At 37.2% G+C, this 16,371-nt stretch overlaps 1 protein-coding gene across 1 annotated transcript in view; it reads left to right on the forward strand.

Moving 5' to 3' along the window:
* The window catches only part of USH1C (USH1 protein network component harmonin), a 47,039-nt gene extending 31,258 nt beyond the window's left edge, over window positions 1–15,781 (forward strand). Inside the window, exons 18-24 of the mRNA XM_041414969.1 lie at window positions 9,803–9,844; window positions 10,154–10,207; window positions 10,344–10,443; window positions 11,776–11,885; window positions 12,592–12,647; window positions 13,591–13,710; window positions 14,456–15,781. Coding sequence (XP_041270903.1) covers window positions 9,803–9,844; window positions 10,154–10,207; window positions 10,344–10,443; window positions 11,776–11,885; window positions 12,592–12,647; window positions 13,591–13,690 — 462 coding nt within the window. The 3' untranslated portion in view covers window positions 13,691–13,710; window positions 14,456–15,781. The remainder of the gene's footprint in view (window positions 1–9,802; window positions 9,845–10,153; window positions 10,208–10,343; window positions 10,444–11,775; window positions 11,886–12,591; window positions 12,648–13,590; window positions 13,711–14,455) is intronic.
* The last annotated feature ends 590 nt before the right edge of the window (window positions 15,782–16,371 follow it).

Genomic DNA, 16,371 nt, shown 5'->3' on the forward strand with positions numbered 1-16,371 from the left:
AACAATAATATACAATAAATAACCTAGTCTTTGAAATTAATGTCAGTTTTCACTGAATATAATTACTGTATATGAGGAAATAACTAGGCTCTTAGTAAAATTAATTGAACCAAAGCTGCTTTGTTTATAAACAGATAATTCAATATATCTCATGTCGTTTCAGAAATGGAAGAAAAATCCAAAGCTTGACAATTTATTCTTGTTACCTTTTACAAAGTCAGTTTTTAACCCCACACATAAGCAAAAGCAGGGCATTTGTGTGGCTATGGATTAAAGATCTCATGTCAATGCCTCCTAAAGCCAAAAAGTAAGACAACTGTAGTTGTCCCATAAGTTCATTTAATATTACTCAAGAATGTAAATCTTCTCTACATTGCTCCATTTTTGGTTTTAACTCAGATAAATTAAAATGTCCAATTCAGCTTGAACAAAACCTGACAAAAGGAATAAAATCCTGTCAGAAACAGTTCTGAGAACTAACTGTTAAAATATCTGGTATAAATTGTCTGTTTCTGAAAAAAATTATTATTAGCTTTACACTTTATATGAACCCAGTACTAAGTGTGTTGCTGTTTAGGTTGTAAGAAACGCCTCCCACGTTGGCAAAGCGTCCCCTGTGTCAAGCAATCCGCTGGTATGTCACAAGCTGTTTATCATGGCTGTGGTTTCATGAACTTCCCATGGAGTGCCAATGAAAAGGAATTGCCAGGGGTTTCACTCTGCAGAGATAATGTATTGAAAATTCAGCATATGGAATGATCTGTGTGGATACGTTGCTGTGCTGAAAGCACAAGTGGTGAAAGTGACTCCTAATGGTCCAAGGATTTTGTATTTCAAGAGTTTAGCAAAATGCAGTCAATATCTGCATGTTGTGAATGTCTGTGTGTCACAGCACATGTGCTTTGTTCTTCCATCAAAGCAAAAACTGCTAGGTTCAAACTACCTTTTAAATATAATGGGTGCTAATATGCAAGTTTCAGAACCACCATTTGTTTGGTATCTCTTTGCACTGATTTTGAGTCAGAATGATCAGACATCCATTCTGCACTCTAGAAAAATCTGTTGCTAAATTGTGCAACTCCAGGAGAAATCATCCAGTTCCAGTGCAGCTTAACAAGTTTGTATCTGTGAATCTGTTGATTCTGATTCTTCTGAGTTCAGAACGTTTAACGATACAATGTGTTTTGCAGAGTGGAACAACATTAGTTGAGTGATATCCACAGGGACTTGAAAATATCAGATTCAAACTTTTTTTTTTTTTTAATTATTGAAGAAAGGAAAGGATGGGAGGGAAATAAGCCCACAGGGGAAAAAACACACACATGCACAAAAAATAACAAACAAAAAACCAAATCCAAATCCAAAAAGTGCCTTTACCCATTTGTTGGAAGCAGATAAATAATTTCAGAGGTTACAGCTTGTACCGTAAGAATCTCTGGAATACATCAGATTTCCTATGAGAAACATTGAGAAAAGTGTCCCAAGAGTTGCTGGGGCTAAGTCAGAAACTGAACCCACAGGGCTCAGTTTTGAACTCTTTTCTTGAATAAAACTGTGCTTGATGTCAGTGGGAGTTTTGGCTGAGTGAGAAGTGTAGGATTGGACTAGGACATGCTGAATGATGAGTTCTCAGATGCCTCTGGGTATCTCTACTTTGTGGAGTCAAGGGCAGGGAATTAACCTAATAAATCCTTGCTGTTAAATCAAGATCTTTTAACTTGAAATTCCTTGCGGAAAGCTGTTTGCTGCAGCCCTGCTGAACTTCATCTTAAAAGATTTATTTAGCCATAACTAATCAGTTACATCTTATTTTGGGTTCACTGTGTTCTTACACTCAACCTTAGCAGTTTTGGTTTTTTTCCTCTAGCTTCTCATTCAGTTTGTTGCCTTTACAGGAAAAACACAAAAACAGGGCTGGGATTTTTTCCATAATCTTGCTGGTGAAGCCAGAATTTAGGTGAAAAGCTACTACTTGGATATAAGAGAAATTGTGTTTTGGTTTGTTGACTTTGTAAGCCTTAGTTAAAATAATTCTGTCAGCTCTGTTTTGTATTAAAATTCATTATGATAAACCACTTGAATTGAGGTGTCTTGGTGAAATGATGGATTTGCACAATTAGATTGTAAACTGTAATTTTCTTAAATTAACTCCATAGCAACTTGCTCCAAGTCCACCTACCCAGCGTCATCCAGGGGTACCTATAGTCTCTAAACCAGTTATGCTGCATCCTGACCCAAACTTCGTGGTCAGGCCAACAATCAAATCAGAGGCCCTGGTAAGCCTTTTAATATCCTTTTTCTGAGTGCTCCAGTACTGTGGGGGTTTGTTTTTGATTTTGTTCTTTGAGATGTCCTCAAAGAACCAACCTTTGTCCCATTTCTTGCTAACTAAAATTCCTGTATATTTTCAAGCAGTCACTAATGGTAAGTAAAAAACAGTGTTTTTCCTTTTTTTTTCCAAGGTGGAAAAGCCACATTTAATGACAATTTTTGTACAGAGGTGCATAATTTCAGAGGAGTGTAAAGCCCTAGAATTTGTACATCTTATTTCTCATATATTCAGATACTGGGTTTTATTTTTATAAATTCTGAATTGATCAGAAATGAAATAATAAAAAATAAGTCAATTACCTTTTTCCTTTGTAAACAATTCTGAACATACTTGAAAGATATATGCCTTATAATATAATGGATTATATATATATATAAAACTTAAATATATCTTTTAATTTCCAGGGGGGAAAAAAGTATGTCATTATATCAGACTCTAATACTAGTCATTCAGAGTTCCTCCAAAATTCACTCACAATCAGCTTATTTTTCTTAATTCTTTTTCATTTCTGTTTCAAATGCAAGTGAAGGGGAAAGTCAGAGGCTAAACATTTTAGGACCAACCATGTAGCATCCTTGGGAATCGTAGTTTATGAGAGAAGTGAGCCAAGGCTTACTGAGCAAAAAAAAAAGGAGAAATATTGCTCAGACAGGTGATAACTCCCAGCTGACAGTCCTTGAAATTCACCTAAAATAGCTGGTGAACTAGTTGGTAGTGTTTATTCTTGAGGGTCATCGTGACTTAAGCTGTTTGTGTCAGAGTTCTGTGTTTGTTCATGCATGTGTGTGGATATATGTATATATGCATTTGTAAGACAGTAAGTGATAGAAAACCCATCAAATTTGTGTTGTATTTATTTAATTAAAAGCTATTTCTGGCAGTAAGTTATGCGCACAATATTCCTAGCTATGATTCATTAAAACATGATGGATTTCTTTGTCATTTTTCGCTTTAATAATTTAGATACTCTTGCTTCTTTATTTTCCCCTGTTACACTTGGAACAAATTTAAGTGATACTTAGTAACCACTTTTCACACACAGCCAGAGTCATCTTGAAGCTTCTGCATTATAAATGAATTGAATAGTAATTGGAAGCAGTTTTAATAAGTTACTTAAAAAAAGGCAGGCACATGAGATAAAAATAAATTCAGATCCCTCCAGTAGAGATGTTTCCTTCAGTTGGAGCTCTCATTTTGATTGTGTTCAGTAATTTAACATCTCTAAGCAATACTAAATCCCTTTGGGCAGGAATGAACAAAGTCATAATCTGCAGTTAATATCATTTAGCTCTTGAAAAAGTGTATATATGTGAACTAATTTGCAAAATGAATAATACCTTTATGTGTGATCAAACAGTCTTGGTACAAATTTTAAAAGGCTGACTACATACAATTATTTTAAAAAACTGGCAACAAGATCCACCTCCATGGGAAATGTCTTATGATTTGTTATGCATGCATGCACATTTTCCAAATCACAAGTCTGGTAAAATCTTTCAGATTCAATCATCTTCCTTCCCAAACTGCTTTATATTAGTTGGAAGATGAAAATTTCCTTGGGAGCAATATTCTGGTAGGACTTTGAGAGAAATATCAGTCTATAAATTGGTTTGGTAGACCTTATACCTCTTACTTCCATTGATGACTTACTGCAGTAAAGGGTATTTATTCATTCTCACTGCAATGAAGCTAAAAGTGGTATGTGAAGTAAAACCAGCATGGATACCAAAGAGGGAGATTACTCCTATTAGTTAAAAAAACAAAAGGCCAGTGTATGACAAACCAAACAAGACAGTGCCTGCCTGTCTCCAGAGGTCTGTAAGAATTGTAATTAGATCTCATGCAAAAGGGGAGTGGGGTTTGATTGGTTGCTATGTGTGGGTTTGTGCCTGTGTGTAGAAGTTCATTGTTCAGATACAGGACTAGTTCCACTTCTCTTAGTGGAAGAGAGCATCACCAAAGACAACACACCATTTGCTGTCTGGTTTCTTATCTTCCTAGATGTCACACACCTCATGAAACTCCAGCTTTTGTGTCTTAATTTGACATAATGCACACCACTTTTTCCGCCTTGTTTTTACCTGACTTGAACTTTCTTGAGTCCCAAGCTCAAGAAACTGAGATTGATGGATTTATTTGATTCAAGCAGCTAATCCAGTTGGCCTATATTCAAGCAACTGGCTAGTAAGATGAAAAAAGTGTGTGCTTAAGAATAAAATAGGCATGCAAGAATGGGTAGAAGTCTCCTGTCACCTGGAAGGTAGTTAGACCATATGGTCTCTGTTGTGACTTAAGTAATTTTATTAATCAAATTTAGGTCAGAATTACCAGGTCTTTTAACAGTTGATGAAAATGAAATTGATTTTAACTTATAGATAGGGAAATGTGGCATTGAATGCTGAGGGCTGCTCTGAGTCAAAATCAGGGTGAGCTATACTAGAGTGAACTGGAATACACTCATGGCAAAGCCAATTAAATTTTGGCTCAGAGAACAGGAGGGGACTGTTACAATTTAGTGGTGAGATTGTCATGGATGCAAAACTGCCATGAACCTAAGTCTCTGTTCTCCCATCTATCAAAAACATCCTGTTGTGTGAGTTACAAGGCTCTGCTGCACTTGCTGCTATAAAAGATTTTTCCTCCCTTATTCGTTCGTAGCCAGAGGAAGAATTTCTGAAAATAAAAGATAACATTTAAGCTTTCATCCAATTTGCAAGATTTGAAGCCTGGTTCTGCAGGACTGAAGTCAAGACAGGTGCTTAGATACCTTGTGGCAAGATTGGGGAGGATTGGAAATTTCAGTTAGTATTGTTTATAGCCATACCAAAACAATCTGTGTTGAAAATATTTTTTTTTTAGAGAGGTTCTAAAGAGATTTGTGGAACATCTTTCCAAACTTGCCCATAAGTCCTCCAAGACAAAAACTTACAGTTTGTATTAATTAAACATAAATCGCATTTTATTAACTCTGGAATATATTTTTTCCAAGTAATGGTAGGACTACAGGACACTGAGAGGAGCATCAGTAAAACTGATATGTAGTAATTGGTTTCAAAGCAAATTGAATTTGAAAAGGTAAATGCTAGAATTTGGTCTGTACAAAGTTTTTATTGTTTCAGAAAACTCAAATACATTGTCTGATTTGCTACATTTGTTTTCAGCAGAGGCTGGGGAACTGTCAGTAGTGTTTTCTATAATAATATGGGGGTTAGCCCATTTCATTTTTGAAAATTTTTGTAGACTAAGAAGACATTCTGTATTTTAAGTGATTCCAAACTACTGCATACTATTTTGTCAGAATAGTGGAAGTGACAGAAAAACAATGAATGTGGAATTTAAGACCTTGAAGCCAAACACAATAAAATCATATCAATTTAATAATAGAATTTGCCTCTTCAGTATAGGAAATCCTTGGAAGGAAAGAAAACCTTAAATGCATAAACATATTTTTACCATGACTTTTCAATTCCTTGGAAATTATTGTCTACCATTTTGTCCATGTTTAGGGTTAGAGGTTTTTTTCAATTTTTTTTTCTCATCTATAGTGGATGAGAGACCCAAGCACTGTTCTGTAGAACTGAGTTGTAAAAGCAGTAATGGAAAATATTTTTAAGAAATCTTGTGGTATGGAAATGTGCATTATTTATGTAGTTTCTCTAGAATTCTTCCCACTTTGCATTCAGTACTATTTCACTCTGTGTGTTCTCTCATTTTGAAATTACACAGGGAACAAGCACTAACAAGTCCAAGTGTGATTCAGTCCCTAGGAGAGCAAAATAAGCAGTTAGATAAATTATGAGTAGGTGATACTTATTTACAGCAAAAAGTTAACACCTGGTTTGGCAATTTTCTTTCTTTTGCAGCCACAAGAGATGTTTAAAAGGATGGTGGTTTACAATTCATCATTTAGATCTAACAAAAAACAAGTAAAATAACATTTTCCATGTTTTGTGTGGTACTCCTTGTTTGACTGATCATAGATTTAAAACTTTCCTTTCTAATTCTGTTGCTCAGTTTCTAAAACAGAAGATGCAAGACAGCCCTAGTGCATGAGAACTGCTAGTCTTTGTAAGCTTTAAGTGTGTGCCTGTGGCTCCAGCAAGGCCAGGCAGAAGAATGAGAATAAACCTTTCAGGCTGAACCATCTGTAATTTTCTATATGGTCAAGTGCAACCTTTAAGATAGTTGAACACTAATAACTGATCTGATGCTGATATTCGTAAGATTTCCTTGTTTCTTTTAGTGTCCAGCTGCAATGCTTTCAGTGATAAAATACTTTATCAGATTGACAAATAGAGCTATCATCATAACATAGTTACTGGTAGGAAATTAGAGGAACTGGTGGTGGAAAGCCTTGTTCATTCAGCCTTCCTGTATTGTGTAGGATTTTCCTGCTGCATTTTTACTTTTGTTGCTTTCCTCTGTCATAATGATGAAGTTTTCATCTCTTCATCTTTGGTTAGCTGGTGGTTCAATAGATGGCTCCTTGAAGAAGTGAACTTTATGCTAAACTTCTCCACTGCTGTAAAATGTGCCAGTTTCTGTACAAAACCCCTTTGGTAGTGCAAGCTAAGTTAGATGCATTGACATTACCTGAAAAGTTGGCACACAGGAGTGAGCTCATTGTGTGAGATTTTGAGCAGTAAAACATTAAGATTCATAATAACTTTTTCTTCTTTTAATCAGTTTCAATCTGTATCTGGAAGGGATAACTGACTGAAAAAGATGAAGCTTTGAGATGATTTATTTGCCAGTAAATGCCATTATGCTCTGAATATAAAACAATTGTGTACTCAAAAGAGGTGATTTTTTGAAAAGTTTATTATTACTGGTCGTGAGTTTCTCTTTCAGTTATTTGTTGTTGTTGTTGCTTGGGTTTTGTTTGTTTGTTTGGGGTTTGTTGTTGTTATTTCTGGTCTCACGTTGTTGCTTGGGTTTTGTTTGTTCGTTTGGGGTTTGTTGTTGTTATTTCTGGTCTCAATTGCTCTTGACTATTGCTATTAGAAACCAGCGAAGCAGTATCATTAGTATAAGTGCTTGTGTTTTGGAGGTTGTTTTTTCTTCAGATAGTAACTTCAGCTTTCACCTGGAAGTCCAGACAGAGAGTTGTTTCAGTGCAATCAAATATTTTAGTGCTCCATTTTCAGCTTATGATCAGTCCTCTGAATGTTTTGTAAGTCAAGAAGGGATTTGAATGCTCTTAACTCTTTCACCTGAAATGTCCTGAGTGGTGGGAGGGTAGGCTTAGGACTGTGCTTTCCACTTGCTGTTCCTTGGTTCATTCATCCCTGCTTGGATATGGGGTGCACTCTCTGATCTCTGAATTTGTGGTGTCCATTTCAGGGAAGATTTACTACAGTTCAGTAATGTCTTCTTTCTGTCTTGGCAATATTTGTACATTATAGGATCCAGATCATATCTCTGATACATAGTGACATGAACCCAAGGGGAGAACAGTTTAGGCTGAATATTAGGAAATGTTTTTTCACCAACAGGGTGGTTGGGCACTGGAAGAGTCTCCCAGAGGCACCAACCTGACAGCTCAAGAAGTGTTTGGACACTGAATATTAGGAAATGTTTTTTCACCAACAGGGTGGTTGGGCACTGGAAGAGGCTTCCAGAGGCACCAGCCTGACAGCTCAAGAAGTGTTTGGACAGTGCCCTTAGGTGCATGGTGTCACTTTGTGCAGGGCAGGAGTTGGACTTGGTGATCCTTGTGGGTTCCTTCCAACTCAACGTATTCTATGTTTCTATGACTTTTGCTTGCAGATTGGGCTGTGCAGGCCAGGAGTTGGACTTGTTGATCCTTCCAACTCAACATATTCTATGTTTCTATGACTTTTGCTTGCAGACTGGGGGGTTGTTTTTTGTGATGTTTTTTAATGTGTGTGCTTGTTTTTGTGGAGCTTTTTGGGGTTTTTTTCCTGTTTAAAGATTATTTTCCCAGGGAAGCTTCCTTCAAGGGCAACATCTGTTTTTCATGAGGACAACCTGGGACAAAGAGTTCACTGACTTCCTTCAGATTACATAATGACTTAGTGACTTGGCTGAGATTGGAGTTCTTTTCTCTAAATTACTCTCTAAACCCATAGATACCTACTTTAGCCACGATTCCAAAAGGCAGTATTAATTCAATTATTCAAAGTATTAATTTTTTGGGTAGCTTTCATTGTAAAATGTTTCTCTTACAGTTTTAGTTAAATGGTTCATAATATTAATACACCTTGTAAAATAATGAATGATTGATTGAAGCTTTTCCCCCAGGACAAAATTCTGCCCTTGCCGATTTTTGTCATGAAATTCTCATTTATCTGGTTAACAAATGTAACGCAGTGTAACAAACTTAATGTAAGGCAGTTCTGTTATGGCTGAGATCAGAACCCAGAAGGTTCATAGTCACATCAAAATTAGACAACCAAAGGAGGTGATAAAGAGTATAGCAGAGGAGGCATTTGTACTTTCTGCTGCAACTTTGCCATTTAACAGCCAGCCCTGAAATACACCACAGGAATCTTAAGTTGTGTGTTTGGTTTACAAGTGGAAAAATACTTAGGTGACTCTGACAGTGGAATAGTCTTTGCTCTCAAACAGATCCAGTAGAAAAGAGGCAATAATGAATATATCAAGCTTGAACCACTGGTCTGTGTAAGGTATTGGCTTGCCTGCTGTGTCTGCAAAGGGTTGTGTGGTTCTGTGTTGCCCTGTCACCAGATTGTTGCAGCTTGAGGCCACAAGAGTGGGAGCTAGGTGCCTCAGTAAAGATTTTCTTAAGTTCTGAATGTTTCAGACATTCCCTGACTTTTAAGTCCTCCACAGAACCATGAAAACAAAAATCATATTGTTGTCCCCTGCAAATTGTCTAACAAACACTTTTAAGTCCTCCACAGAACCATATGAAAACAAAAATCATATTGTTGTCCTGCAAATTGTCTAAAAAATTTTTGTCCTGCATTTGCTTGTGGTATGGAGCCAACTCCCTGAAACTCCACATCAAGAGGGAGAGAAGGGGTCTGAAAAAGAATCCTAAAACCCAGACAGTGTGCGATAGTGCTGCTGACGGGTGAATTGGAGCCTGTCATTTTTACCTGTTACCATCCAACGTGTTGATAATCCCAAGAAATATTGCTCCAAACAGTGTGGCAGAACATATCTGCCTATGGTGCTTTCAAGATTTGTTTCTGTTCTGTCAGGTGTAGAGAGGAGCTATGGAGCTGACAGGTGGTAAACTCTTCCTCAGAAATGCTCCATTGTATGACCAACTCAAATTATTGATCTGTCATGAGGTTTTGAAATGTCTTCTGTCTGTCAGGATGGACTCTTTGCTGTCTCTCTGGGCTTTTCTTTAGTTTCTGTCTTCTTTCATAGCTTACAGAATTACATGTACTCTCACTAATAAATAAGATGGAATTTGTGTGTTAAAGTGTGTGAGTGAATTGCTGGTTTTGCAATTAAATATAATTTTATTCTCAGGGCTTCCAGAAGTATGTGGAAGATTTTGATCCATATTCAATGGTAAGGAGAGACTTTAAACATGCCTCATTGTTTAATATGAAAAACTTTTGAAAAAAGCTAAATCCTTGATTTTGAGGACTGGGACTAGGTAAGATTCTTGCTTGTTGCTTTTCTGGGTCTTGTGTATTTGTCTTTTCTGGTCATGTTGAACAGGAGTGTTCTTACAGGAAAATGTGATGTGGTGTTCTGGTCTCCCTCTTACACTATTTTAGAGGGGGGAAAGGTCCCTTTTCCCCAAAAAATTACATAGATCAGCCTAATTGTTTTGTGTTTTCAAAGTGGAAGTGATTAATGTTTATATCTTTTCAGTTTACCCCAGACCAGATTATAGGAAAAGACGTACGGCTATTACGAATAAAAAAGGTAATTACTTTGTTGGTTGATTGATATTTAAAACGTTCATGTAAGCATTTTATGTACTGGGAAGAAGGAAAGATAAAGCACCTGTTAATGGCAAAAATTAACAGATTTTTCTGATCTAGAACTGTTCTTTTCATAGGAAGGATCACTGGACCTTGCAGTCGAGGGAGGAATTGATTCTCCAATTGGAAAGATAGTTGTGTCTGCCATCTACGAGGATGGTGCTGCAGACAAACATGGTGAGCAACAATGGGGAATTTGAATGCTGTTGAAAAGTGTTTCCTTACACTGGCTGAGAATGGCTGGCTGACCTCATAGCCTGGTACTGAAAGGCTCACTTAGATTGCCCAAGGATCCAAGTTCTGTCTTAAGTTTAAGGGCAGCCCATATGTGCTGCTTAAATTAAATTAATAATTATGTAAAATTTATAAAACCAACACCTGATTCTCTGGTGTATTCTTTAGTCAAAGAATGTGTTCTCTATTATTTCACAATTTCCAAGCAATGACATTTGTAATACTTCCACATGCAAAGCAATTACCTGACCATAGCTACACTACACTGCTTAGTTTTGTTCTTTATGCTACTTTAAATAGTAATTTGTCCAGTTAAGCAGCTGGCTGTTAAAAACCCAACTAAAACCCAACTCCTAAAATGCAACTAATGGCCAGGGCCTCTGAAGCTTAGCTCTCGAAGGCACAAGAACATGCTCACCAACACATTTGGGCTTTGCACCTGGTGGGAAGTATCTGCCATCCTTTTCTTGAGAACTCTTGTGATGACCAGGTCAGCAGAGAGGGCAATATTCCCTTACACTGTCTGCGGTCCTTGTCCCAGCCTGCACCTAAGTTCAAGTGAAAACATTTCAGTTATTTGATCTCCTCAGCACTCTTTTTGGCCCTTCACTCTTTTTAGGATCTCTCATAACTAAGGCTGTCCTCTTACCATCCTCTTCAAATCCAGTTCCAGTTAACTGGTTGGGCTTCATTCCAGACCAGCAAGTCAAAATAAGTTCTAAGGAGCAAACACTGCACATATACTTGCAAAAAAATGACCGTCATGCAAACCCTTGAGAAATGGCACTTTATTCCTTCAGGAATTTAATTACTTTTGCCATTTTTATAGAATAATGGAATTTTTTGTGTTGGAAGAGACCTTACAGATCATCTCATTCCAAGCCCCTGACATGGGCCGGGACACCCTACCCTAGACCAGGTTGCTCAAAAGCCCCATCCCATCTGGCCTTTAACATTTCCCCAGGGGATGGGGCATAGTAGTAACATTCTATAGTCACTCACAGTTTTTAAGCTGTATAGCTGGATTATGCAAACAGGCAAACTGTAGAAAATCACATTGAACTAGTTTCTTACTGGTCATGATCAATAAGAAATTAGTTTGTCTTTGCCATGCTTAAAAATCCTGTAGCAAACTTCCTACCATTTTTAGTGCAGACCTTCACATCCAGTGAGAACACTTTTCATTTTAGTCAGTACTGCACAAATATGGCACAGAAAAGGCTCCTAGAATTTTGTTTTGCTTATGTGTATCTGACACATTTGTCTTTTCCCCAGGAGGCATAGTGAAAGGGGATGAAATACTGGCTGTAAATGGCAAGATATTAATTGACAGCAAGCTGGCAGAAGCACAGGCAACTCTAGCAAAAGCTTGGAACATGGGTGGGGTAAGTAACCTGGAATACTACTTCGTTCTACCTACAGAGCTCATATGAGAGCTCCTTCTCTACTTGACTTTGTCATGTCAACACAAACAAGGTTACAAACATCAAAAGTAGTGGGTACATCAGGTACACCCAAAGTAAGCTAAAATCTGCAGAAGATGCTGGTATGTACCATCTCTAAAAACCATGTGTGTAATTTATTGGGAAATTTCATGGCATTTAGCCACATGTCAAGATTGGTATTAAACACATTACATTCTGAGTACTTATAGTACATTTACATGTAGAATCACTCTTGGATATTGAAAATTACTTGCAAGCTGATTGGAATTTTCTGATAATAGCTTACCTTTGAGTTCTTGATGTACAAGCAACATTGCTCTTCAGCTACAGCGAGTGTTTGCACAGCAAGAACTGTTCTCATTGCTCAGAGGACCAGTACAGGATGACTCTTAGAATAACTTTTTTTTTTTTTAAATCTTGTTGCAACAGTAGATCTTTCTTTAATTTCAAACTATAAATCAAACAGCTCAATCATTAAATGGTCTTCCTATAGAAGTTTTTAATAGAGACCTTGCTCCTTCTCCCTGTGGTTTTCCAGGAATAGATTACCTCCCAGATTCTCCATCTGATATTCTGTGGTGGTCCACTGGCCACCTCTAAAAGCAGTATTTAGCAGCAGATGTTTGCCTCTGCTCTTCTTTTTCAGGATTGGATTGACTTAGTCATTGCAGCATCACCTCCAAAAGAATACGATGATGAAATGTAAGTGCATAAGCTTTTTTCTCTGGGGATTAAAAGCTGAGTAACAATAGCTAGTTTGCTTTTTTTGTCACACATTTTTCAAGTATCTTCTTCTTCTTATGGACTATATAACCTCCTGCATTACATGGTTGCTAATTTGATAGTTATAAGTAGCTGTCATGCATTACAGCAGTGGTTCCCAGAGTGCAAAATTGTGATTCTCAGAATTGGTTGTACGTGACTACACACTCATACTTTCAGTTTAAAGTTTGAGGATTTAGGGTTTGGGGTTTTTTTTAGAAGTTACACTTAACTTCAGTCTGAGTCATTTACTATATTCCCATAGATCATAATTTAGGGAAACAAATTCCTGTAAACATTCTGCATCACAACCAGACGTTTAATTCTATTGTTTGGTTTGGTGATTTTTTGTTTTGGTTTTTTGTTTTGTTTTTGGTTTTTGGTTTTTTTTGTTTTGTTTTTGTTTGTTTTTTTTTTTTTTAATTAGATTGCAGTTATTTTTCTTGTCTAAGCAAGCTATTTTCAAAACAGATTAAGGGATTTGGGTGTCTTGCCAATGTTCACAGCATCCTTGTTTTAAAGATAATCAGCACAGGTGTGAAACAGAAGAATCTACAGCTACAAGTACGATAGAGGTATCAAGTCATACAGCTTGTTTTACTTTGGACAAACAGTTTCAAGAGTGAGACCCATGCTTTCTAGTTTGATTGAAAGAGATTTTAATATATCCTTACTACCAAGTAAGATGGCAGAGCAAGGTTTTGTAGTCACTGTTAACCTGGGCTCTTGCTCTATGCAGAGTACTGGAGTATTACTTGCTGTGAATCAGTTTTACTGCCTAACACCAACTGTAGATTAATGTGAAATTTTGTTTAATGCCTGTGCATAAACTAATGGGCAAGGAAATAACTGTTACTTTTGTATTTATATTTTGTATATTTAGCCCTACCATTCCCTCATCAGCAGTCAGTCCCAACACACACAGAAAGGTTTTTGAAGGCAGTGCACCTGTGTACAGACAAGGATATCTCCTGCAGCTGTAACCACTGCAGTGTCCCTCATGGTGAATAGCACACCTGGCTTAACATGACTGGCCATTGTGAGGCTGTGTTATTTTTATAGCATGAGCCTGCCTGTGCATTGCTTGCCATCCTTGCTTTTGTTCCTGGCATGCTGGAGCTGGAGTGTTCTTTGGGCTTTTGCCATGCCTGTGCTATTAAAACATAAGTATTTAGTTTCTACTTCATAAAGTCCCTCAGAGATCCTCTGCAGAACTGGTTTACCACCTGCTAGACTATTAAATAAATAGGCCCTTTCTAAACAAGTAGGATTAACCTAAGGTTTTTTCCTTATCTGTGGACCACTGCTGCGGCTTTGTGAGTTCATCAGTATACAAGCAACTATAAATTATTTTCTTGTGAAGGCTTGTCCAAAGAACAAGTTTCCATTTGGATTATTCACAGTGTGCCTGTAAACAAGTATTCATGAGTGTTTGATTTCAGTGAAGTTTGTCTCTATTATTTTGTCATATATCTGTAGAATGGGTTTGTTCTGAAATTATCCTTGTCTCTGAGATTCAGTTTACTCTGTATGGTTTCTCTGTGGCTGTAATCACTGTAAGTACAGTCAAAGATCTCTAGAACTACCAAGGGAAGATTTCTTGCTGCATGTGGGTCTTCTCAATTATTACTTATAATACAAATCAAAACTACTTAAGATCCAGTTTAAATCTGTGCTCACTAGAAAGATTAAAAGTTGCATGAGAGCTAACAACATGTTTTTCACTATCTTTTTTTTTTTTCCCCCAGGACATTTTTTTAAGGAAGACTACAACTCTTGAAATGGAATCTCTTCTCAACAGAAACCTGCTGCTCAGTAAATTAACAGGAAATCAATAACTATGTGAAATGTACCTTTATTGACTGACCTGTAAATTGAACTAGAGACATCAGATTCTTCAGATAGTTTGAATAATTTATTATCATTCTACAGACATACAGCAAAACTTCTTTTGCACAATGATTGAAAAGAACTGCTGACCAGCATAGTTCAGACTGTGAGCGCTCGATCTCTTTTTGCTATTTTGAGGGGCCAAATTTTGCAAATAATCTTTCAGTTTTCCTGGAAATAGACTCTAAAATGACAAATGAAGATAGAACACGTCTGTTCCCACATGCAACACTTGTGAATACACGTTCACAGGCCAGTTTGGGTGTGAAAAGAATTATATTTTTACTTCCTAGATAGTGATTTTCATGGGAAAATGGGAAAGTACACAGGTAACTTCTGTTCTCATATTCTTGTAGCTCTCTCAATGTCCGTTTTTGTGTCTCAGTTGTAAGGGTTTTTTGACCATAAAAACCCTGCCGGTGAAAGAACTGGGAATACCAGAAATGCGTGCATTATAACGATATAATTTTGATTGTGTTGCTCATAGAGTATAGAGCATCTTCTGTACCAGCAGCGTAAATAACTAGCAAGTAGCTCATATAAAATCATTATGTGCAGTCACATCCCTATTCCCGAGTATTTGTATTGGCAAAAATTCCTCCCTCATATAGTCATGGGTGGGAAATTTGGGTGTGATTCACAGTCTGCTGTTTTGTACTTTGTTCTCAGTGAGCCTATATATGTGACTAAACTGTGCAGGAAGCCACCAAGTGTAACTTTCTGCTCTTGGTGACTCTGTGCCTTAGATTTGAGTAAATTCCTCAAGACCATAAAATTGATACTAGCTTGGTTTCAAGTATTATTGCAAGTTGTAGATTTAGTAATTATATTACAGAGATATCTCGTAAGAAATGTCATTGTCTTTTTCCTTTCTTGTACCTGCCAGTTTGTGTTCTGTTTTTCATGCTGTGTTTAGATTTTTCTCACCTGTTCTACTGAGAGACAGTTCATTGGAATATCAAATTCCCACGGAATTTGAAGTCTTGCCTTTTCAAGGTTTGGAAGCCCTCCTCTTTTCCAGCACGTAAAAATAACAATTACATTCCTGAGAACTTGGTACTTATATGCAGATGCTTACTTATGTTGACTTTATTTGTAGTATTCTTCCAGTATGCCAGTTAATGTGTGTGGCAGGTATATATGTTAGAATATTTAAAATGTTTAATTCTCACAACTAATCCAGAAATAAAATTGCATTTGCCAAATGGAAGAAGTCTAGTTTCCTATTTTTCTCTGGGTTTGTACATCATAGTAATAGTTAATCTGCTAAAGTACAGAGAGTTCTGAGTTTTTCTTCAATAACAGACCCACTTGGAAGAGATTGCCACCCTTGTGGAACTCATAATTCACTCTGCACAGGAGGGAATTTTCCCTTGGCTGAGCTGCAGTAACCTTTACAGAGTTTTTGGGGCAAAATCCGGTCATTTCATACTGGCAAGCTACAGTGTATTTTTTTGCTAGGTCTTAGGCCGCCCAGGCCTGTGGACTTCCTAACCACAAACTAATCTAAATCTGAATGCATCAAGATCAGCACCAGAAGGAAATTGCAGCAGGATGTACTCCTCCTGCTGCTTTGGTTCCCAGTTGCCTACATACTGCAGCCATCTGGACCATATGACAATGCATCAGAGAGATGAGTGGTGCTATCCAATGCTCTCCCAAGGGCTGTTTGGATGTTTGGTACCAGCAAACAGAGAGCCACACTAATGCACCAGTAAAAAAACTTCAGTGTTTGATTGTGCTAAACACTGTCTCAGCACACTAAGAAACATAA

This window comes from Onychostruthus taczanowskii, unplaced genomic scaffold (assembly GCF_017590055.1).
Source record: "Onychostruthus taczanowskii isolate IOZ18803 unplaced genomic scaffold, ASM1759005v1 scaffold49, whole genome shotgun sequence".
Lineage (NCBI taxonomy): Eukaryota > Metazoa > Chordata > Aves > Passeriformes > Passeridae > Onychostruthus > Onychostruthus taczanowskii.